Genomic DNA, 25,358 nt, shown 5'->3' on the forward strand with positions numbered 1-25,358 from the left:
GTTTATTAAAAATCCGTTCAGCTGTTTGGACTAACTGAGGTACAGACGCGCTCAGTTCGTGTGCGCGGGTGTCGTCTTTGTATTTGGGAGGCTCCGAGTTTGAATGTTTCGTTGTCCTGACCGAGGCCTTTCGTAGTTTTTGACGGTGTAAGGAAATTCTGAGACAGCGGTCGTTTACTTTCAGATGAATTCTTTACAGTACCTGCGACTTGCTTACGAGTGGCCGACACGGTTGTTGTATTATAACCCCGTGATTAGATCATTGGCTGCCAAACCTCTCCATTGGCGAGGAGTGCGGTCCGCCTCTGACTGAAATGGCAGCGACTTTATTTCGCTTATAAAGTGCGCCTCTTAATGACCCTGTAAATGTAACCTGAAGTTAACGTCAGTACCTCCCATCTTCTTAGTCATACAAGTGGCTGCCTGTAAGGAATTTCTTCACCAAAATTCTGTGCGTATTTTATAGCCCCATCCAAGTTATGTCCCCGTTTTTTCCTGCAGTAGGCGCTAACTTGCCTCTTTGATGCGAGCAGTTGGAAGCGTCGTTTAATAAATAAATTGTCCGTCGAAATTTGATTTCGGTCCGGAGTCGGTACTTATCACCCGCCTATCCCGAAACGTTTGGGCGTCCGTCGTATTAATTGAATGCACGAGGTGTTTTGGAACGGAATGCCAAGTCCCACGGGCCAACCCCCCTCCCCCTCTTACCCGCACATGTGAAAAACTTGTCCGAGACGGCCTGAGAGAGACATGAGGCTTATGTAGTGAGCGTTTATACATCGCGAACTGCCACGCCATAAATCCAGCGACCAGATTGCACGTGACGTGAGCATTTATACAAGATACGAACTTTGAACTCTTTTTCTCGCCTTCAGCACACCTTTGCGTAAGGCTCCTGGCTCCAGGTGTGGGAGTTGTGACCCGGAACTGCCTGCGCCCACGTCCTGTTCACAGTGACGACGGATTCTCTTCCTTTAAATTCGGAAGGGGCCATGTGGCGACTGTTGCTGTAAATCTATATAATGTATTTTCCTCTGATTTATGTGGTGACCGGTTCAGTAATGTGATTGAGTTTAAAGTCAACTCCACTGGCCACGCGTGACCGTCAGCAAAGTCCGAAAACGAATACTTCATGTCTTGTTGATCTCGATTCGTGTCCAGAAATTCGGAAGTAGCGTCTTCTGAAATCCCAGACAGCTGTAATCGTGCATTGGTTGCGGGGCGCTGTTTTAAGGTACGGGTCACGCAGGTCAGAGGTCAGGTGGACAGCGCAAGTATGTGGCCGCGCTCGGCTGAGTGTTGCGGTCAGCTCAAGAAAAATGTTCAGTCGGACTCCCTTTCATCTGCGCTCACCGTACATGTAATTACAAAAAAATATGTATTAAATTTATGTTGGGAGATCTCCTCCCATGTTCTTCCACAAGCTCATTTGAGTTGCTGTATAGATTTTAATTGCCAGTTCTCTCTCTCTCTTCTGTATTCATCACAAATACGTTGTCCTGTCCTCAGAGAAAGGAAAAAGAACACGAAATCTCCCTATATCATGAGAGGGTTCAGCAAAAACCGATGCACTTACAGCCGTTTCCAATACAAATGAGGCCCCTTGTGTTGTCAAGAGCATATTCAGTATAAATCTAATTCAATTTCGGAGTTCAGTCCTTCATGAAGCTCGTTATTTATTAGACTGCGCTACAGAAAGAACAGGTGATATTTTAATAACTTGGTAATCAAATGTGGGTCAGGCCTTAGGGAGAGATGGCCAGATAGGGAGGGGCCCGTTATAGTCAGTGGCCCTAAAGGTGGTCCTCGTGGACCACTTCAGTAATTTGTTTGCTACGGGATTTCCCGGTTCTCTTAAGATAGTAATAAAAATTACTATTTTTGTTAAGTCTGATTGTCGGATGTGCGCATTTCCGCCGGACACAAAGTTCGTCTGCAATGTCCCTTTTGAGTAAAAGGATAAGCCGACTGTACCAGTGGCCCTTTCCGTCTTGTGTAGTGGCAATTGACGTTCCTGGGCGAAAAATGAATTTCCGGGGCTGCAGACGAGACGTTGCCTATTCATTTTCCCATTTATATGCATGAAAACAGGAGAGGGGTTAAATGATGGGGTTGGAAGGTGATAACGAATAGGTCTAGCCGCTAACTGTGGAATGTGGAGGGGGAACTGGTTCATTTTCCGATTCGCCACTACTATGGAATTTAAAAACATTGGGCGCTGCTGGTGGACTCGTGAACAAAATTCCCATTATTTTGTCGCTGCGAATGTTGAAACACGTCAGACAGCTCAGAACGAGACTTGGAACCGAACTCGGGCCTGCTTGTTGTCGGTGGCATTTCCTCTTCAACACGTGCAAAGATTTTTCCGCCGATAGTCCGTTTGTCAGAACCTCGTTTGCGAAAATGGATTGCTTCACGTTGTGATATTGAGTGATTCGTCCTGCATCTCTCAGATAAACCAGACTGCGTGATATAACCATTTTACGAATAAAAAAGATGTTATCGTCGTTGGATCTAGAGATAATTATCCGGTTTAGTTTCTCTGTTTAAATATTTTCACTGCTGTCAAGAGACTGCGCATTTCATTAGACAGGAATTGCAGAAATGGTAATTTGTAGAGCTGTGTGTGTTTAATAAACGTCACGTATTGAAGCTTCGTACAGAATAAATCTATAAACTGCATAATTACATAGTTAACAAACTGTTGCCTGAAATTTCCAAAATCTCTCCACCCAAATTTCGCTCTCTTTTTGGGTTCGCACACTGAAGCGGGTATCGCTGTTTTTTGCGAAACGCCTTGCTTCTTATCGGCTATGGGTGATGCGTTCAGAAATTCCCGTGACTCCGCTGTGTTTGAAGTGAACACGTTTCATTTTCGACCTGGAACTTGCATACGAATGTGAAATGAGACATTTATGATGCCTGAATGTGACATGCCAGTATTGCGGTTTGTGATAATGCTACTGCCTTTACAGCTGCAGCGGCTCAACGAAAGATTTGTATATTTTAGCTGCCGAAACGTCTAAACTCAACTATAATCACAATAGCGAATGGATAAAATATTTACTACAAGTGCGTTTTAAGTTAACCCACGCTACATTTACACGTGGATTTATGCGAAGTTAATTATGTTAGTTGTATGGCATTGGTGTATTCTGCAGCTGAAATCTGTCAGTGAATGAAGACGTTTTTCCTTGTACGCTTTGAACCCCCTGCAGCTGGTACTGAGCCGATTGTCAATTTTCTTTTCAGTTTCACACCTGAGATGGTGATGGAGCGGTGTCCAAACCTGGGACTTGTAGTTGACCTGACCAACACCAATCGCTATTACAACGGCCAGGTAAGTTCTTCTTCATTTCTGTAACTAAATCCATCTCGAGAAGCTTATAATGGCGCATCTAGTCCAGAAATTTGCACCTCTTATGAAACTGAAGGGCAGTGTGACTTGTGTTTAATGTGTCCCGCCATTGTGCTCTGTTCTGAGCGAAGTGAATCCAGTGCGCATGTCTTCAGACCCAACCTCTTTAAAATGCATGTTAATGTTATCCTCTTATCTGCGTAATAAAGGGTCGAGAAACGCGGAAGAATTTCCGGTGTTCCCCGCTAGAGGCCGGGTGTAACGGGAATTGAACGACGTCATGGTGTTTCTTGAGTACAGTTCTTGTTGAGAAGCTGGTTGTCGCTCAGCTTATCAAAGAATTATCCGCGTTTTTTTGGAATACAAACGTAGGAATTTTGGGTCTGTGCGCTTCTTACGTGGCTGTAGATGCAGTACGACGTATGAAGGACGCTGTCATAGTTTTGTTCTGGTTTGTGGAAAAGTGATATTTCAGTTTCAGTAACCTTAATTCATTCCCTGAAACAGGGTTGAAACTTAAGCCCGAAGTTGTGATGGACAGTGATTTTCTTTCGTAAGTCCGCTGCTGTTTCCGCAATGGAAGACGAAATTGGTTCTCTGCTTGGAGTAAGTCCTGCACGAGCACATGGTCCATGTGAGGAAATTCATAAGCCGCGTTCACTGTGCATATTAATGGTAATGTCTGGGTGGAGTTCGGCGACACCGCCATCAAACGGAGGGCCGGACCAACACTTGTTACAAGTTTCATGGCTCCACCTTCCAAATTAAAACATTCTTGTGAATCGAACAGTTTAGAGGGCTGTGCTGTATTTAATGGCGGGAGATGCAGGTCTGTGCTCTCTAAAGGTCAGAGGACAAGAAACAGCTACTTCTCTCAATACCAGCTGTAAAACTGTGAGTTGGAAGGCCAATATCACTTTGAAGTTTAAAAGCTGTGAAACGTCTATACCCGTTGAAATTATAAACAAATGAAAGCTGTTATAACTTTCAAGCCCTGCGCCGTACAGGTGAAGGTTTATCACCCTTGTATTTAGGTACTTTCACCTTCCGGCACAGAGTTGGGGAGAAGTGGATGCCAGAAACAATAAGTTAATTTCCGTACAGTAATGCAAATTCGCAGGAACCGTGTTTTGAAATATGTGACGCGTATTTTAAATCAAATCTCTTTTGATCGCTGTTAAGTGAAAAGTGGGCTGGCCGGAGAGGCCCTGTAATGAGGTGTACTTCTCGGTCCTCCGTAATCAGATGCCATCGCATTCCGATTTACATGTGCAGGCCTCGAGTGACGGCTGTCACACGCTGAGATCTCAAACTCTCTGATTATTCTGGGTGGCCAAGTTTGATGGCCGATTGCTTGCGGTACTGAAGTCCGATGCGTGTCCCTAAGAAAGAATTATTCTTTAGCAGCGTCCTTCTTGAGAAGCTAATAGTTCTGCTGTCTACATGTCCCGCCCATTGCACCCTGTAAATATTAAGCTAAAATACAGTTATGAATGTTGTCCGTAGTTTGGTGTTTCGTTTGTCTTGTCCTCTCTCTCTCCTCCTTCTGCGTTCTTTGAGGAGTGCGCAGTAAAAATTGATAGCAGTTGTTGAAACCAAGGAAGGATGCAGGCGGGAGCTCCTGCAGTTGGTTGTTCTTCAGTATTTGGTCTACGCCGTTGATCGTGATAGAGAGGTCTGCTCGTTGACAGCGCCCGTTGTTTGACCGTCCATCTCTGTGTGCGCGGTTGACAGCTCAGATGATGAAACGAAGGACAAATAGTGACATGGCTGCTTTATCATCGTCCTCGGGGTAGCTACATTCACGTGTGTGTGTGTGTGATACGTAGGCAGACAGGTATCTGTTGGGGGGGGGGGGGCTGTTTGGATCTACTCGCTTAAGTTCGCTGTCGAGTCGTCCGGCCACATTATTATTAATTATTGTTGTTTATAACCATTACCTTCGACCATAGTATTGGCATTTTGTACAATCTCTTTAGTGTAAGAAGTATCTGTTAATTAACATCTGTGTTAATGAATGTGTTTGCTCTGTAGGCCACTGGGCCGCTACGAGGTTTTAGGTGTGCCCCCGAATTTGTTTCTACGGAATTGCGCATTCGCACGTTTTAGGTAGAAAAAGCGAAATTATCGATAGTTTCATCGAACATGTGGGTCGTACTGGCATTTTGTGGTGTACCGCGGGCGGAAAAGAAAACTTTTGCTGAAGACTGCCGTAAGGAAGTCCCCCAGAACCTGCGGCTTTTGTCCGCGATGTCTGAGCGTGGGCCTGATTTCAGGTGGCCTAATATTCCGGCACTTACGTGGAGGGTCTGAGGAAAAACAAAACGTGTGTCGAGGCCAGCTCTGATACCCGTGCCTTGCCGCGCCAGCAGCAGGCAGTTCGGGTTCCTGGCCTGCCGCCTCGTCGTGCAGCTTGTCACACGATCTTGTAGCCGTCTCCACTTGTGTCCAATTAAAACAGAAAATGCCATTAACTCTGTGGCCTCTGAACAAGACAGCGGACGGATTTCAGGGACCACGTCCTTGCTCTCCGAATGCGACGTCGTGCTTCGAGCAATTCTTTCTCTTGACGAATATTAATGCGGGAATTCAACGCTTGTTCCCGGATAATTAGGGGGCGAAGTCACCTATAAGCTTCGAAATGAAAATAATTCTGTTTCCCTGATGCATGTATTTTTGCAAGTATATTATTATTATGTTTTGTTTGCACGACGCACGTAACATGAGTACTAGACTAGCTACAGGACTGATCCTGTCCGTCTGTCCGTCCACGTGTTTCAGGGACGTTTTACCATTTTAACACGTCTCAGTCTCGCACTGTTTAATCGCCTGTGATCAGAAATACGAACGTGACGGACGGACGGACGGACCAGTGACGTGGAGTGAGACGAAGTGGCTCCACTCGATGTGTGGTAACTTTCTTACGGTAAACGGTGTTTCTGTTTGTTTCAGATTTTCAGATCCAGAGGAATTCAGTACAAGAAAATATATTGTCCTGGCCAGAGGGTTCCTTCAACCAGGATACTTAAAGAGTAAGTAGAGAGAACTAATTTGTGTCACAATCTGTGTCTTCGTTACTCCCCTGCAGACTTGGTGTGAATCCGTTCATTTATACCGCCCGAAAATTACTTTCCAATTTCTCTTTGCCAAGAGCTTCAGTGGCAGTCAGAAGAGTTGGACGTCTCTTAGGGCGCTTATAGGCCCTCGTGTATGATTGAGATGAAAGTAACAGATCTTGATGAGATTTGTGATGTCATGTCATAAGAAGTGCGATTTTGTTTGCTGATGAATCAATCGTAAAGTCGTTAGAAGATTTAATTATTATACTTTAAATTTGTTTGTGCGCGTTCATATGACGCGCTGCAGAATTCCAGTCGTACAAATTGCGGTAAATCATGTGTCCGAGTTAGAGACGCGATGGACCACAGTAAATCTCTTTGATGACAGACTTGTTTCCTGTTTGTGTATTCATGCCTGTATTTTACATGTAATGCAAGTCGTAAACTCGATATATCGATATGGAATAGCTCCCATTGATAAATGCGATGGAGCCAACGTGCCATGTGGGTAAGGGTTTCGTCTCTTGGAGATTTTTATCGCATCTTCTCCTCCCCGCTGTTTGCCATAAATCAGAGAACTGCATTGGAGCTAGTGGAGTGGAATGGAAAAGTCTGCTAAAAGTTTCGAGACTCCGCTATAAAGATTTTGCAACTTCTGCTGAGCTTTCTTTCTGTACGACCGGGGAATAAAGTTCTGTCTCGTGCGAGGTCCGTCCTTCGTCTTTTTCTCGTACGCAGTCGTCACACGAGCTTGTGGGCGATTTAACCAACGCTGCTCTTGTGTACAGCGCCGTGAAGACGAAAGGGGTCAGTGGGTGTATAACTCCACGTGTTCTCAGTCTCGGCACTAGACGGAGGCGATTGGCTAGCTTCATCCGCGGCAGGTTCATCCCCGGTGCTCGTCGTTGGTCAGGGTGGGCCCCGTATTCTAAGTCTGCGCTGAAGTGGAGCGGTGCCCTTGCCTCGTAGACGGACGCTTTCGGAGGACAGTGGACGTCATTAGTTCTCTTCAGAACTTTCTGTTGCTGCAGAAACATATGACTGGAGGAGAGTCCTTGAGAAGCTGATAGTCACCGAACTGCTAAACTAATTTCTCGCCTTTTATGGAACTACAAGGTGCGTCACTGGCCCATATCGTGAGGCAGATTAATCCAGGCTTCACCCTCGTGATTCATTTTAATATTATGTTCCCATTTACGCCTGGGTGTCTTCCCTGGGTTTTTTTATCGTCGCTCCGATGCATGCTACACGTCCATTCGCCTCGTCTTCATGACTAATAGTAGTCACTAATAGCAGGCAAATTATGGAGCTCCGTGCATTTTTCCCCATTTTGGCTTGTGATGTCTTCAGTCTGTGAGTGTGTAGTTTCGGGAGGAAATTGCATTTCGGGCTGGCGATGGTCGCAGAACGTGTCTGAGCGAGGCCAGCAGCGCCGCTTGCTAATGTATGGGCGGTCTTGTGAATGCTTGGGTGGGAAATGAGACTTCAATGTGAGAACAGACGCTAATTTATTTACACTGTGTAATTGCATTTTGAAGATGGAGTATCTGCCTGCCTATGTGTGTCTGCCCATATTTCATGGATACACTGGACCAACGCTTAAAGTACGATGTTATAGAATCATATTGGAATGTTTCCACAGTAAGACGTTCGTAGTTACAGGGTTTAAAAGCGGACGACGTTTAAAATATAGTACTAATAATGAGAGAGTCGTGTAATGCGTTGTGCGTGATATAAACGCGGGGCCGGCTCGTTGCAGACAGCGAATATTTATCAGAAGGCACGCCGGTCGATTTATAATTCTCCTCGCCTCTTTACTGATATACGGGCTCAGCGACTATTAATATACCTGCTTGGTCTGAAACTCCATTTGTCTGATCGATTAATCAGTTTATTGTTTTTGATGTATAACGTCGACTTTCGGGGATGAGCCGCGTCGAATGTTGGAAGTTATTCAGCGTTTCGACAAACATTGTAGTTGCCATCTTCAGTGTGAATGTGTATTGGTTGGGTGATTTTAGAAGCCATGTTGTGCCTGTAGGGCAGGCAGCAGGCGTGCATGCCGTCGGCGAGATTCGAAGTCGCGACCGGAGTGGGACCGTGGCGCCTGGTGTCGGTTCACAGACGTTCAATAAAGTGGCAATGCTTCGTGCTCTTTGGCGAACTCCGCTCGGGCAGTGGGAGATGGCGGCTGAAGGATGTGTCTTCTGGGTCGTAGCGCCGTGTAGTCTGCTACCAAACTACACGGCGCAACAACACAGAAGACAGCCATCTTCAGACTCTCCTCAAATCATATAGAGGAGTATCTGGACTGGTACGGGCTACTATTAGCGTCTCAAGATGGACCCCTCTTCTTGAGGGAGTTTGTCAGTTAGTGCATTTATTCTTCTCGAGGTAGACTCGCATTTGCACTGAGTAGCGTACATTAAACAAGCTGTGTGAGCAGGTTCCTCGAATGTGTACTTTCGCGATATCATTGTTTTTGCTTTTTGCAGCAGTTCAAGGTAGAGAACAGGTCAGAGTCTATTTGCAGAATAACGTATCGTCCTTGTTTTTGTGCGCGATGCAAATATTTTTTCTGGCATCGTTACGTTTGTAGTGGAGTTGTTTGACAGCTGGAACGCGCGGGCGGGCGGGCGGGCTGTGTGGAACGTCGGGTCTGTTTCGTTCGGTGGTATTTGAATCGAGTCGCCACTTAGAAATACTTCGCAGCTGGAGGGTCGAACACAGCCACTGCACGCGATACTCCCTATGATTCATTTTATCATACCCTCATCGCTGCCTCGGACTCGAAGATGGTTTTCTGCCAAATTTGTGTGTGCAGTTCGGGTTTCCCTGGCCGCGTAGCGTCGTCAATGTAAGGACCTCAACAACAGGCCCCAGGCTCGCGTTCTTAGATTAATTCGGCAAGTTCTTCGTTGTGTCCTCCATTTCCCACCAGTGCCAGGTCCAAGTATCGTATAAAGTGGTCGTTCAGAATTTGCCTGATGCGTGATGCTCGCTTAGGAACCTGAGACCGCGCTCTTTGTATGTCTGGGAACGAATCAAGTTTATAGCCCGTGCGCTCGTCTGTCATGGCAGACAATGTCTCCGTCACGAGCGGCAAGACCATTCAGAACGTGCCTCTGCACTGGATGGCACTGTCTGCAAGACACAAAGGAACGAAGCAGTTCATTGCACTGCGTTTGTGTAGCCCAGAACGTGGAAACGTCGGAAAATTAACTAGCCTGGATTTTACAGGCCTTCTTTGCTCTTATCGACTTGTTATTTAAACGCGTTAATTGGTTTAGGATGTGCAGTTGCAAGGTTTTGGTAAGATAATTAAAGTTATTCATATTAATTCTGCCGCCATGTTTTCGGGCTGCTTTTTGTGGTACATGCAGTATTAGTCACTTACTTCTATCTGTAACATTTGCGTCCAGGATTGCCGATAGAAATTATGAGTTGTTTATCTTGGCCACTCGTGAAAGCTCCATGCATTTAGTCAATTAAAAGTTTACCCGCTTGAGAGTCCGCTGGCTGCTCATGTGAAGACAGCACGGCCTGGAAACGATGGGTTTTTGTTTCTACAAGAGGCCGGGGAGTTCCTGAGTAGCTGAGCGACTGTCAGCTTCTAAAGAGATGATATTGCAGGGCATGATCTGGTCCTGGAACGTGAATGCGCCTCGTCATTGTTTGAGCTGCTGCTGTCAGTGGGGACCCCGGACCACACACTTGAACGTGTGAGTCGGCGTTTGGGTGCATAGGCGTCATCGCAGCAAGTGTTGAACAACCTGCACTAATTTGTAACCTCGCGGGCAGCCACGGGCAAATGCAAAAACGAACACTTGAATCGCCCTTCGCTTGTGGTGTTCTTGATGCCATCCATTGGTTGTCTAGGCGCAAACCTCGCAGCCAGGCGCATAAACATCCTGGTCCAGCTGTGCATTCGGTTTTGGCATGTTCCGACCTCTCCTCGTTGGCCGAGCAGTTCTCGTACGAGTTTCTACAGATTATTTCATTATGCCCAGTACGTTTCGTCTACTTATTTGGTAGTTTGAACGTCTTTCTATATCATATCATTTGCACCCTGAGATCTACAGTTTAAATTACCGCGGTAATCTAAAAATATTTTTATCTGTTGTTAAACTTCTATTAAAATTATTTAACTGAAAATATATCATTACAGGGCTAATCCTGTGATTTCATCTCAGTTTCGGTACAAATGTGAGAACAAATAAATCTTCAATCAAAATAGCTTTTATTATTTTGCGGTTCTTCAACGAACACCATGCGTGCTGTGGGCAAGCCCATCTCGCTCTTCTTAATTTAAGGACCACAGGCTGAAGCTTCGTACGTTTCAGCCTCGGAAGGAGTTGAATCTCTGCGGAAGGAGACGGTCCCTCGTCAGAGTAGTTGAGTAATTATGTCGGAATTCTGATTTTCTCGTCCGTGAAGAGTTTGAAGAAGTGTCAAGAGTCGAACCACGGGCCCGCTGCCCATCAGTGCTCACCCACCTGTTTCAACAGGCGCTTCGCCCCAATGTGGCTTTGTCTGATCACGTGACCTGGTTGCCCTCTTTAATACTCTGGAGCAGTAGAAATCAAATTGTGTCGTGTCCCTCGGTGGCGCTACGGCTCCTGCATATGGAAGTGTGTGTTTGGGGGCGTTGGAACACGGACAGCAACTTCCAAGTGTTCCTGGCCCAGCGTTGAGTGTCTGTCTGTCTGTCTATAGGCAGACCACACGCATTCAAAAGGTCGGATTTTTTGTTGTGTTAATATTATTCAAATGTCATTGTTTCTGTTTACAGAACTATTAGACCCTGTACTGAATTTATATAAAAAGGTGTGAGCTGATGATGCAAACGCCCTGCAATACATTAAGGAGGATTTAGCTTTCATTTCACTTGTGGATTGTTTATTCATGTGCTGATTGTCAGTGGTCTTGTTTTATGTTCAGCCGAATCATTGAAAAGGCAGTCTGTCAAATGAAGTCGTCTTAAGGGTAATTCTCAAAAAACAGGCGACAGGATGTCCAGTAACAAATGCAGCCAATCTGCAATTCTTTGCTGTTGACGAGGCCGTCCAGTTCTGCTGCTGTAGTTATCGTGAGGTGGGCCGGACATGTAGCATGCCCACGGGGGATGAGAAACGTCCCCAGTTTTGGTTGATATCGGACGGCAGCACCGGAGTGGCTGGTGTTGAGCCTAGTTTATTTCGATTAAAGTGGCGAGTTGCGTATGATTCGGAAAATTGTGTGATTTTTATTTTTAAAGACGACGTTCGACTTGACGAACTGCATTTTGTGAAAACTGTGGTGATTCAGAATGCGTCGGGAACATTCTTTTGTCTGTCAGGATGAGAGAGGACCATTAGATCTGGGTGAGTGATGGCAGGAAACAGGAGAAATGTCCAAGTCGTGGCTCACGCAGTGCACCGCCCGCCGGGCCCCGGATTGCGTCCCTCTATTGTTCCGCGTCTCGTTTGTCATAAACTGTCGAAAAGCTATTATTCCATATTTCTAAATAAATCTGTGCCTATTGTTCAATGTCTCGTTTGTCAGGGGATGCTGTGAAGAACAGACCGAGTCATTGGCGGGTTCGTCTGTATAATTTGCAGGGGACTCTCCTGCTTAAAGTCCGTGCTGATACGAATTTCATAAGCGTTGATCGCTTCGATTTCCTTCCTGCGAGAAAGTTAAGTTCTTTTCTGTCGATGGTGCCGCTGGATAGAGGTGGAGTTGCCCTTCGCGATGCAAAGACTTAATAAGTGCCGTAAGGGAAATGCCTCGTCTGTTGGAAGTTGGAAACCTTATAACAAACGGCGAAGTATAACAGCTGTGTGACAATTTTGACAAAACGTACAATAAAATAGCATAAACTGTTAAACGTCCCTCTTCGTGTATGTCCGTCTGTGCTCTTAGAAGATGAGACAAAACACGAGACTTTTTTTTTTCGAGTTTCCCAGTAAACTGTATTTTGGGCGAAATTGATTTTCGGCTGTGGCTCCGAGTCGGTCTGAGTGAGCGTGCACGATGACTTTAAGCGCCTTCCGGCTGCTCAGAAAGTCCTTTATCAAGCGTTAAGCTGTCGTTCTTTGCGTGTGTGTGAATAGTGCGCTTGTCGAATGTTGGTTTCTTTTCGGTTTATTGATATTGCATTGGATTTATACAAAGGATCTGCTCCCTGTGTTGTACCGGAAACTTGAAAAGTCATCATCTTCTGAATATGTAAACTTACGGAGCCACACGTGTAACAAAGACCTAATATTTGTTTCTTTGGTGATAGGCATGCCCCTACATTCCGATTGTGTTGATATTAATGGCGGAAGGTGTGTTTAGGAGCTGATCCGGTTGTACCAGAATATGTCTTAGTCACCGTACTGAAGATGGGCGTAGGGATTTCGAAGCAGTTTGTCGTGATTGTGAGGGAAACGAGAACAGTTATGAAATTCGAGCTGGATTGGTCCTGAACACCAAAAGCGGGGTTTAAGTATCCTTGTTGCCATCCTGACGCGAACCCTGCCCCTGTGGCTGTGACGTAGGTCCACACCGACGTTTCAGAGGATCGTGCTTCAGACCCTGAAGATGGAGATAGCATGTTTCTCCGAAACGCCGGCGTGGAAACCCAGAAGATTAACATCGACATTCTTACCGCGGTTAGAACCAGAAATCTTTGGTGATGTAGCCGAATGACGTTAATTCTCGTGAGTTTCATTACGGGAGATTTTATTCAGTTGGAAGCAGATTATTCCCAGAGCTTAGCTGTTTGTTAGGGTTGTCGAATCTTATTATTAGAGAAGTTAATTGTTTTTGTCGGTGACTTAACTACAGCAGAGATCAGGTCTGCACTACCATGGTTCATGTTTCGATGGCATTTTCAAGGCTTACACGTGTTTGCATTGAGTGCAGAGCTCGGTTGATTTCATATGACGTTATTGACGGCTCCTCGGGCGGTCGTATGTGTCCGCTGCCCTGGGCCTGACGTCGACAGGAACTCGGCAGACAAGTCGTCGCTGCTTGCTTCCGTGTTCTGATGTAGGCGAGGTGTTTTACCATGTTACAGTTCTGCCTCTTGTTTCAGGTTCTTCAGCGCTGTGGACGCCTTCCTGGACGAGTCACGTGACTCCGGTATGTAGGCCCTGTCTCCCATTACTTTGCAATCCACGTACTGTAATAGCATAGAACTCCTTACAGCCTAATAATCGATTTCAGTGTCTTAACGCCAACGCGCCTTGTTTTAAAAGCGTGGAGCGAGATTACGAAGTGAGTGCTTCTAGTGAAGTATTTTGTAACGCAGAAAGTGGGGTTACTGAAATCAACATACTTGTTCGTCTGGTTTTCGACCCGTGGTGCCCGTCGAGAGGTACAACACCAGCGTAGGCAGAATGCTCCTTCCAGGAACACGGCTCTCCTTGTTCCACTACAGGGTAGTGTGTTCATAAATCCGCATACAACTGCGAAACACCATCTTAGTAGGGTATTTGCTGAGTCGGGGGGATTCGTCACTGAAAATTATTTGTTCCTTTTTGTGAACGAGACCAAAGAAATCCGATGTACTTGTCAAATTTGATGTGGAGCTAAAGGACGAGCTGAGTCGATAAGAGCTGTGTATGCTGTGGCCTTTTCTGAATACTTCCCGTGTCGTAACCTTCGTTGCGTGCAGTAGCGGAACGGGTACGCGTATTTACGACGCACTAATGTTTTCCTGATCTTTGGGGGATGGGAGTTTGAGAGGGACAAATCACTGGGTGTCTGGGCCGGGCTCCATCTGAAGATGCGAAAGGAGATGACAATACTGCTTCTTCCTCAGGTGGTGTTTGTGTTCGTCTGAGTCAGTCTGGACTAAAATGGATGCAGGGAAGGAATGTAATTTCTATTGTGACAGGAGTTGTAGGCTGTAAGAGCCAGTTTGGTTTATTTGCGTCATTTTCGAAGACGCCTGGACGTCTGGGATATGACGTCGCAATTTTGATGGCCGATAAAAGAACTTCTTCTCAGTCTATGACGCTGCGTGGCGAAATGTTCCGTTCTGTGCGATGCACAGAAACACGCCCCCGCCAAAATTATTGAATGGTTTTTCAGTGAGAGTTTGTTCGGTGTCACGAGACGTAGAATATTTTCGGTGGAACACGTTCTGTGTGAGGAATATTACGAAGTGTTTATTGTGAGTTCCTGAAGACAGGAGCGTGGCACATGCGGACAGTTTGGTTTCAGAAAGGCAGAGCGACAGATATGAAGAAAATGTGGAGACGGAAGGGGGTGGGGGAGAGAAGTCACGATGAGGATGGACAAGTGAAAGTAATGATGCAAGAGGAAACGGATAGAAGACAAGACGGGGTTGGGGGCTTAAATCGCGTTCAGCAGCGTCGAGTAGAATGGTCCGTTCTTACAGCGGCCTTAAGTCGTGCTTCAGGAGAGTACAAGGGCAAAGTGGGGAAGAAGAAGAAGAAGAATGGTAATAATTACACGAGGTAGCGTTTGCAGTATGTACTGTCACGTGACTGGCTTCGTGAAGCTGCGCTGTTCATGAGAAGAAATTTTCCTCATGTTAAGAAAACTCGGGTGTTCGTCGCCGTATTCACAACAGTTCGACCTCGTCCTCTGCACATCCTGCCCCGTGTTCCTCTAAGGTTCATTTTGTTATTTTCCTCCCGTGCACGTCCAAGCCTCCGAGACAGTCTCTCGCCTTCACTTCGTGCGCCTCTGCGTGCTACGAGCGTCGCCCATCCCTCTCTGAGTTGTCTGTTGAGGCGTAGTCAGTACTAAGTAGAGTGTTAACGTCAAAATGTATTTTATTCCGCTGTAGGACTCTTTTCGGAGTCTGCGCCTCTGGCCGACGTTCCCGGCACAAGGCTATGCATCACGCAGGCAGGCAGGCTTATCGGTAACCGATAATTGTTACCGATGTTAACTTTTTAAAATAAGTTGGGCGTGTCAAAAATACCGCAGCGCCGAGCGAACGAGAGGCAATGGCACCATATCGGGATGAAGTGTGCGTTCCGCAGGACAGGGTGTCCGGGAAGCAACTCCGTGGCGCAGGGCATCCGTCCGTACCGGAGCTGTGAAGAGACGGTCTACAGAGCCGAGACGTGCCCGGAATTGTGCGTTCAGATTTTCTTTAAAGCGCCGTATCAACTGCAGAGGTTGCTGGGCGAGTATTGCTCGATTGAAAGTGGCGGCGAATTCGTCTTTCTCAGGCACCCTGTACCTGTCCGTACGCGCAGTGCGTGACGCTGTCGGGGGCAGCAACCACACCCAGCCGAAACAAGAAGTCGGCCGGCCACTGAGATCATTGGTTACAATTAGTCCTCTTGTTCCTCACATATTTCTGGTAGCCGTTCATCTCCGTCAGGAATTCTCCTCAGCAGCCCTCAGTAGATCATCTGTGCTTACCGCTGCGTACTGTTACGATGCACGCGTTTTAAAAATCTATGATTTCTCTTCAGTTTTACTCCCAAAATCAACGCTTCCAGCTTGGCATGATTCGTACAAAGTTATGTTAACAAACGGGAAAGTTGTCTTGAGAACGCCGTGTATTTCCGGAATACGTCGTTATTTAAGACCATGCGTTGAATTTCCTGTCCCTCGTTTCACGTCACGAGGTAGAAGTGTTCTTGGTGACATGGAGTGGTGTCCAAATCGTGATATTTAAACAGGTTGCAGAGTCAGGACATCGGCTAATTGTGAGAAATAATGAAATCGCTGAGACGGACGTACACTGATACGCCCACACTCATTACCCGGCGGCGCCCCGACGTGGTCCCGTTGCACCGGTGATGAGAGGAGTCTGTCAGCAACATGGCGCGATGCAGACAGCTGATGACCAGATTCAGGAGGGACACTTGTAACTTGTACTCTGGCGCCAGCAAACCCACACATCGCCCGCACCAATTCGTATACTGAAGAAACTCGGTTTCTAGCGCGTGTGACCTATTCACGTTCTGCGACTTTGCAGTCGTCGTCCAGTTTGTCACTGCATCGAGCGAAGTCCTTCTTGAGAAGCTGATGGTAGGCACACTCGGCTTTTGACTGAACCTGGATCATTACCGTGTGCGCAACCCTCTCGGTCCCTGTCCTGAGCCAGATGAATCCACTTCGCACCAACCCTCTTTTCCTCAGACCTTTTTAATATGTTTCTCCCTTGTCGCTTACTTCCTCAGAGTGGTCTCGATACTCTGATGGCCCTGGCAGTCGGCTCCTGTGTCTCGTGATGTTCCCTTTTTTTCTGCGTGGTTTTACCGAGGTGTTCGCTTAATGCACAGCCGTAAATCTGGTTGTTGGCAGGGGAATTAATAAATGTTTGCTGACACTTCGTGTTGAGAGAAGGTTTTTGGAAGCTCCGTGTACTCATCAATGGAGTACAGCCTTACGTTCGTATACGCTTTCAAATTAGTGAATTATAGTTTTATTTTTATAATATACACGAATCCGAACCTTGAAACAGCCAGGTTCGTAACCCCGTTCTGAACTCAGTGATATTTTATTCGCCTTCAAGAAGTCCGGCAGCTTCACCAAGAATACGAGGTAAATTGCCCGTACTTGTGTATCGCATGAATGAAACTGGATTTTCTTTTCAGATTCGCTCATGGGGGTCCACTGTACCCACGGCTTGAACCGAACGGGATACTTCATCTGCAGGTGAGTCCGCCAACTCTCATTCGCTACCGGTCTTTGCTTCGCCCACCTTAAGAGCCCGTCTCCGTCTCCGTCTCCAGCCTCTCGAAACGTTTGACGATTAATATGCACAAAACTGTGACGTTTGCTGACGTGGAAGTTTGTCTCGCGTCGAGGGCTGAGGAGAATGTTTGGACCCCAGAGACAGAGGCTGGAGAGCAGCTCCGTTATCTGCGCTCCTTACTCAATATTATGGCAGCCACCCTCTTCTGAGGACGGGCCCAACCCTGCTTTATAGTCTTGGAAGAAGAACTGAGATTTGTGTGACGTCTTTGCTTCCTTTTAAGTCGTGTAGGATTTTTTAATTATGGCTTCAGTTTAAACTACAGCAGAGCCTGTTAACTTAGTTAACGATGTTTTGTTTCAGGTACCTGAACCTTCGAATGGGATTTCGTCCGCAGGATGCCATTTCCGGTAAGATCTGTGTTTGTGTCTTTTATTTACTCACTTATTACGAGTAGGTCTTCGGAGAACCTCCACTGTCATCTGTGCCGCTGAGTACACCTGACTCCTTGTGCTCTGACGGTGGACCTGTACCTCTCCTTGGCGATTGTGTAGGCCTACGAGCACGCCATTTCCTCGATGATCATTTGTTCGTATCCAACACGAGACTGTCGTCCCGTTGTGTTCGTGATCCTCAATTATTACTGTTTTAAAAGTCCGGATCTCGGGTGTCCACGGTAAAACGAGGAGGTATGGTCTTAAGAAGAAGTTTGTTAATGTTGAAAAGTGTCTAGTAGAGGGCGCACGTGTCATTTCAGGGGGTCACTACGGCGGGAGCTGCTGCTTAGAATTGGAGGCTACGTCAGGGGTCGCAGCATCAGCGACTAATTTCTCGCGTGCTCCGGCCGTTATTAACTTGAGAGCAATGACTGGGGAGGCCATTGCTGGTCGCGTCGTATTGTGAAATGTTTCGGTATAAGAATCTCTCATACAGAATTTGTATGCAGATTTTACACCTCGAACAGCATGGAGCGAATTAATTTGACATTTTCACGGTTTCCGGGCTTCAAACTTAAGGCGTCGCGTGTATCAACTGGATCATGTCCAAAACCGAAGCAAGCCTTGGGAACGAAAGAGGCATTAGTTGCCTCAAGAAACTTCATCGTAGACTTAGCGCCCTCACGCGCCAGATGGCCGATGTCCTTTGTCGAAATTTGCCCGCAGTTCGTGTATGTCGCTGTTGCACCAACCGGCCCTTTCTTGGCTGGCTGCTGGTCGGCGCTACTCTCATGCGTAAGGGCGAGGCTAATCGCTCTCTCTCCTTTGCCTGTAGAGAACCGAAATGCTGGGCTGTTATTGGGGAGATCAAACGCGACCCTGTCAAAGCGGTTCACACTCAGTCGAGTGTGCTTCTGTTTTAACCCGGAAGGGGATCCCCCAAGCTTCGAACGTACGCATGGGTGCGCACACTTCACGCTAGAGGACGGGCGGGCGGGCGCTGACGCACCTGAGGCGTGAAACTGTGGGCAGAGTGACCGACTAACTTCGTTTTTCTTAGAAGTGCTTGATAGTGTAGTCCTCACTGAGAAGCTGATAGTCGCTCAGGTTCTCAAGAAATTATCCCTTGTTTTTGGAACATGGATGCTCATTTTCGTGTCCACAACAACCTCCCGCTTTTCTTTCAAGTTCTCTTCTGTATCGTCTTAACCTAACCTAACCTATCCTTCACAAGTATCCCCATCTTTTGGAATGTTCTTGCCCTGACTTGGGATTGAAGTTGATCTACATGTGGCTTCAGACTAACATGATTATGGTCACTCAGTTTAATAAAGTTAGGTGGATATAAGTCGGAGAAAAATTGTTCTTCAATTGAGCTTCGAGAATTTAAAGGCCTATATTCCTCAAAACCTTGGACTTAACTTCTTATGATCTTGAGGTGACGTTGACCCATCCATGACCTCACAGTGACATGATTATGGTCACTCACGTTTCTACAGATCGGCAGAAATTTGCGTTTGAAAAAATGACTTTCGAAATACGTTGAATATTTTGAAAGTCCCTCTTCGGAAATGCCCTGCCCATTTCACCCAAGATTGCCTCTCCCTTCAAATGCCTGGTCGGACACAGCTGGCAAGAGTTTGTCTTCATAATCCTGATTGTCTGGTGGGGGCTTAACGGCTCTTTGATCAGACTGTCTTGTTGTGTTCCGTGATTTGAAACGCGGAGTGTACCTGCTGCCTTTGTGTTGAGCAAACCTCCTAGACGAGGCAGATAAGAGCAACACGGGCTGTTGGTGTGAGACATTAATAACTGGTATGAATGTCAGTGGGGGCCGAGCTAAATCACCCTGCCCGCTCGGCGGCGGGGTGGATGCAGTCCGACGGGAACACGAAAGAGGAGAATCCTGAAATCAAGAAATTCACAACAAACACTTTGCGAGGAAGTGAAGGGGACAGCGCTCTAAAGTTTCCTCTTCGTTGATATTTATCGGAATTCAGTAAATGTGCTGAATTTTCTTAGCGACTCTCATTCCTAATCAGCGAGGACCACCCGTTACATTTTCGAGTGTTCTAGTTCTTGAGACCGCCGACAGTTTCAGAAACTTTTCGGGCACAAACCCATCGTAGGTGCAACGCAAACATGAAGTGAGCGAGCCATTTCTCGCGCCGTTGAGATTCCCGACGCCTTGCGGGAGACGTCACGGCGTTCGACTGCTAGTTTTATCCCACTTCTCCATCCCATACGAACGTCGTGTTTTGCAGAGCCATTCGGCGTCCAGCGAATCTCGGCCCACAGACAGGTTTCTCGCGTAGTTTATGCAGTTTCTTAAAATAGACCACATTTCTGGTATCGATTTTTATAGTCACTTATCTTGTCATTCTTTGTTGTATGCAGTTGATAGAGCGTCGTCATGTAAACCAGAAATCTAATCGTTTCCAAGGCATCAGAAATAAATGTTTTTGTCAAGTGGCGATGTTTGAAGCGCGGTGGACGTTTAGACAGTCGCTTTGTTTTAATCTGCTTATGTCCTGTGTCTCTTTCTTCGCCATTCTGTTTCCTCCTAGCATCCCCCCCCCCACCCCCGGTTGCCCTGACCCGCACACTTTTGCGTTCAAGGTCTGAAGGTTAAGGCTCTGCTGTGACTTATTGCTTCCTCGAGTGCCCCGGTTCAGGATCGTGCGGTCCAGGGTCTTGAGAAATTAATCGCGGTGTAGAAGGGGGGGGGGTGAGCGAGGTGCGTGGAACATTAATTAGCGCGGAGTGTCGGTATCGAGATGTAAATCACGGTAGTAGCAAGAGGCACCGCACTAGGCCCCACAGTCGCCGCCGACCCGTAACTGCTGAGAACTGTAGCCTGTTTCGCTTCAATATGCGCGTTCACATGACGGCGACACCTCGGCCTGTCTCGAGTTCGCTCCGTCACCTCGTGTGCAGGCTTAGTTATGTACGCACTGCACTGGAACCAGTTGTTTGATGGTCTTTCGCTTGTAAATGGGGTTCTTGGAGAGGTCATCGCCTCTCCTGCAGATGGCGTGTAAGGTTGCGTTGCGATGTCCCTGAACAGCGTCTCCTGATTCAGATACGAACACAGGTGGTACACACAGTTACCACTCTGAGATAAATGGTTGAATGGATCGTACGGAAATGTTATGATAGCGGATTTTTCGCGCTGTCTTCGTCACGCGTGCAGTCGACCCTCGGTTCGTGTCTCTTCTTCGGTTTCGCTAAAATGTATGAAGTCAGAGACAGTTTCAAAAACGAAATACGCGCCTTCAATACAAATAAATCTTAGATTTCCAGCAGCTGACCAATTTTTTCGTTTAACATAGGATGATTTAATAAAGCATTGCATCAGTATTTTCGTGTCGTTTTTAATAAAGTTTAAAGTGAATGCATAACGAGGTGACGGCAGAAGTCATCTCCGAAACTGATCAGGTGTCGATTAAATTTGGAACTGGGCGACTAGCTGTATCGGTGTTGTACAGAACGCGTCGTAAATCGGAAAGTTACGTGTCCTGCTGGTATCAGGGTAGGAAGGAGAAATCACTTTTATTTGTCCCGGTACAAAATTTTGATGACAAGTAACTGAACACAAAGTTGCAGTAGTCGTATCGGAGGAGCACGCAGCGGCTGTGGAAATGTCCCGTCATTGTCGAACATCAAGATGTCATAACGAGTCCTGTGCTGTTGCTCTATTGAATGTCGTCTGTCCGTGGGATGTAAGAATGAGCTTCCTATCTCTGAGATGTAATTTTGTGCGCCTTAACAAGAAGCCTCGCCAACTGGACCAAAACAATAGACCCATCGAAGTTTTTGTCAAAGTGAACTTCGAGTTTTGCAGACACGAGAACGGCTTGTGAGTTGCTGCACCGCTTATCGGAGCATTTCCCGTATTCTGATGCTGATTTTCCGACTCGGTGCTCTAAGGCGACTTTTTCATCTTCTGTGTGCGTTGTCTTGCCGTCTGCTCCTCGCTCCTTCGTCTTCCACTTCTCCCTGCGCCCTTCTGGTGCTTCCACGTTGCTGTGACGTGTCCGCACTACGGCACAGCCCAGAACAACGCATCGACGGCTTCACCGCCGCGGGAACCTGAGATCTCGCAGGAGATAACACGAATAGCCGTGGTATTATTACTGTCAGCAGTAAAGTACAATCACGCTAAAGTAAATCTGCACGAAGAATCTAATTTCGTTTGTATGTTGTAGCGTTTGAGAAAGCCAGAGGACACAAGATTGAACGACAGAACTATGTACAGGACATTCTGTCTGGCAGGGGTGTACAAGTGGAGCCCCATCGGTTGTATGAAGGTGGCGAACCGAGTCCTCGCCGAAGCCGCGTGTCTTCTTCCCGTGACAGCCTCGTGTTCCAGTCGCCACTCGCCGACACTTTTCAAGACTATCCAGTTTGTAGAAGGAGCCGAGGGTACGAAGGCGCTCGCCACCGACGCCAGGAAAGTGATTCGCTGTCCCCGAACAAACACAGAGACCGGCGTGCCGAAAGGTACAGGCGTCCCGCTGACAGTGACCGAAGAAACCGCTCACAAAGCGGCCCTTATTAAGGACAGGCCGAAGGCAAGTCAGTCGTTGCGTCTTGTATTACTTCTCCATTTAAGTTATTATACTTGTAGGAAAAAATTTTCAAGCTTATAAATCATTTACCCAAGACGTGTTTGTTGCCCTGATGCCATAAATTTGTTTCCAAGATTAGGTTGCATTTTGTTCACTGTTCGACGCGGATTGTGTATTTGTGTTGCACAATCAAGATCGCCTCTCGGACCACAGGAACCTGAAAACAACGTCAGTCGCCGACCAGTTACGTTCTCGCAGAATCGCGCCCTAAAACGTAGCCCCTTCTTCTCCCTGACGTAATCGGGCAGGCCAATCAGAGCAGAGAGGTTCTGCGTTGCCCAGACAATTACGAAGCCTCTCAATGCTACTGTCCGGCTACGTCTCGTACATTGCACGAATACGCGCTGAGGAGTGTCGATGTGATAGATGGCGATGTTGCAGGAGGCTGTGATGTTGACACTGGCACGTAATTTTGTGCTCTTTCGTATTAATAATGAATTATGACGAGCAGCAGAAGCGTTCATTTGCTTTGAACCAGACAACTTTTAATTTGACTGATATTTTATGCGCATTAAACTGTATAAGCCCCTGATGTCGGCTCCCATAAAAGAGTAGCCTTTTGCCTTAAGACGTATCTTGAGGCTTTTTCAAGTATAATTTACATATTTAAGTTACGTTCCTTGTTTACAGTGTAATCTCCACGTGAATTTATAGGCCGTGTGCCTCGCTCACATCATAATCGTGAACAAAGTTCCTATTGGTATTTCTTTTAGACAGCTCCAAATTAAGTGGGCTTTATTTATATTACAACTGTCGTTTTAATATTTTACAGAAAATACACGTGATGAGAGTTGATTTCAAAGACAGTGGGACATTTTCTTGGCATTACGATAGGACAGAATAAAGAGGGGACTGGCCAAAAGATAAAATATTGAGCCAGCAGGGCGGGGCACCGCATTCCATACATAATTACTTCTGCTCTGTGGTGGACCGTGTGAACTGAACTTACAAGCACATACACACGAATAATATAAAACAAGATTCCAACTTCAGTTACCCTACTAAGAAGGCATTGAACTTGGCTGTTACGAAGTTTTAAAGTCACTCCGTGGAACAGCGTCCTTTTATGGAAGCTGATAGTCTCACAGCTGGTCAAGGAGTTCTCTTGATTTTATGGGAAAACGACGCCTGCTCGTCAGAGCTCGCCCGACGTCTCTGTCCTGAGCGAGATGAATCCTGTCCGCACTCTCACGCGCTCCTTCTGTAATATCCACTTTAATATCATCCTCCCATCTACGCCTAGGTCTCCCAAGTGTTTTCTTCCGTCCAACAGTATGGTCACCGTTTCTCTCGTCTGCCCGTGCTCGGCTTACGAGTGGTCTGTGACTTGAAGGAACACGACTCCGGTGAACGTGAAGGCTGCAGGAAGTAGTGCGCGCGGACGTGACAAAGCAGTTTGTTTGTGACGCGAGGACCAGCATCGCATTTCCTCGTAAGAAAGGAGTCTTCGGAAGTGGCAGAACTTTCTGAACGAATGGCCTTTTCCATTCACCGCGTTTTCGTTTCGGAGCGCCGTTGTGAATGGAAAAGTTCGGTTGCGACCAGAAATGCAAGTGAGAGGGAAGATTCACCGAACTTTCTCTCCGATGAAACTTTATTTTTGGGGTAAAAAAGACTTTACGGTTTGGGAAGCGATTTCAGACACTGCTTTGTCGCGTGTCGCAGTTCGAATCTCTGACCCGGTGCGCCGTCTGTGACCTCGCAGGTGGTATGTTCGACTCCTAACAGAGGCCGTTCTGTCCACGACCTGTGTATCGAAGACTCCGTTTTAATATTGTTCTAAGAACCATGTCAGGGTCTGTCATGTCGCCTCTTTCTTCGAGAGTTGGCGCTAATTTCTCTCCTTATATTTTATGCGTAAAATTGCCATTCAGCCTCTGTTCGCCCTCAGGTCTTACGCTTTGCTATTCACTCTTCCAGATGTGAAACAAACTGAAAATGACGTGTAACCTCCCGATTTCGACTGGTCCGCTGTGTTTCCATACAAACATAATTTCATACATGGGTTCTCGCTAGGCGGCTGAGATTTTAACAAATTGTCTACGGACTTAAGGCAATATTCTGTCCCATAAATTCCCAGATTTCCTCTACAAGGATTTCGGTGCGTGGTTTAACCAACACCTACAAAGAGAGGGAAAGTCGGAGGCTCATAAAAATGAAACGAGCACAAAGTATAAACCCGCAGGTTGTAACCCATGGCATTAATTGCAAATAAAAACTGAAGTCTCCGCCTCCGTGTTGAAAAGAAACGTTAAACAGCGCGAAACATTTCTCACGCCCAAGGTTTGAGCAGACGAAGGAGGGCCGACTTTCGGACACCAGCGGCTTGTATCATAGAGAGTACTGATCCAGATTTCGGGACCCCGAGAAGCCCCCTTCATCCGGGTACATGGCAAACGCTTCAGTGGGAAACATGAAACATGATTGCTACTCAGCTTTTCAGGGTGAGGCCACGTGTGAATTATACAGTCACGTGATTGTACGTAATTTTTCAGGATTTTCTTCTTTTGTTTCCAGCGGTGAAATTTGCGACTTATATAAATTATTTTCACTCGTATTTGTCAAAACATTGGCTGCACCGAGCCGGGAAAGACTTCGTTTAAACATCTTAACGCGCCAATTCGTTTTCTACGAGGACCTGCCTTCCTTACGAACCTGGGAATTTCGATTTCGGGTCGTAATGCGCCCGTGCGAGGCAAAGTGACTGTCTCGCAACAAAATTTATCCGAAATTCGTTGAGTGGGTTCGTGGCAGTGCCCACAGTTCCACTCGCCTTTGTCTTTCGCCGTCGGCATTGGTTGGTCCTGAGATCCTGTGGTCGGAGGTGCGAAGGAACCTCCTTCAGTGGAGTCCGTTTGCAGCAGCTATTAATTGCTCGTGCTTTGTTTTACTTCCTCGGTGTTGCTGGCAGAAGCCGTAAACGCCGCTGTCTGAGTGGTTCGGATTTTGCGAAGCCGACGGGGCGCAAAAGGGGTACAAGTGACGTACGCAGAACTGCGAAGCTCGTCTTTCCAGAGGACGTGTGATCGCGTTTTCTAGGATTTGGCCGTACTCGGTTGATATTTTGCCAGATCCTCTGCATTAGCGGGGCGAAGGGCTGTGGAAGGAGCGGTGGTGGAATTTGAGTATGCTTGTCTGACAGTCTCATGAATCCTTCACACCCTATTATTTTAATATTATCCTTCGATCTCTGCCTGTTCCTCTAATGGGCCC

General features: G+C 46.8%; 1 protein-coding gene across 6 annotated transcripts in view; it reads left to right on the forward strand.

Annotated features, from left to right (window-relative positions):
- LOC110839630 (RNA/RNP complex-1-interacting phosphatase) overlaps positions 1–25,358 on the forward strand; it is a 135,611-nt gene that overhangs the window by 16,919 nt on the left and 93,334 nt on the right. For 3 of the 6 annotated variants that reach the window (XM_087344773.1, XM_087344772.1, XM_087344774.1), the window contains 6 exons: positions 3,253–3,340; positions 6,311–6,390; positions 13,481–13,527; positions 16,977–17,037; positions 17,441–17,487; positions 21,790–22,088. In XM_087344773.1, the coding sequence (XP_087200899.1) occupies positions 3,253–3,340; positions 6,311–6,390; positions 13,481–13,527; positions 16,977–17,037; positions 17,441–17,487; positions 21,790–22,088 (622 nt within the window). Of the gene's footprint in view, positions 1–3,252; positions 3,341–6,310; positions 6,391–13,480; positions 13,528–16,976; positions 17,038–17,440; positions 17,488–21,722; positions 22,182–25,358 lie in introns of those variants that run through there. The other 3 variants (XM_087344776.1, XM_022084012.2, XM_087344777.1) reach the window with 3 other exon arrangements.

The sequence above is a fragment of the Zootermopsis nevadensis genome, unplaced genomic scaffold, assembly GCF_977971745.1.
Source record: "Zootermopsis nevadensis isolate Lab colony 2312 unplaced genomic scaffold, Znev_1.0 Znev_ptg000008l, whole genome shotgun sequence".
Classification (NCBI taxonomy): Eukaryota; Metazoa; Arthropoda; class Insecta; order Blattodea; family Termopsidae; genus Zootermopsis; species Zootermopsis nevadensis.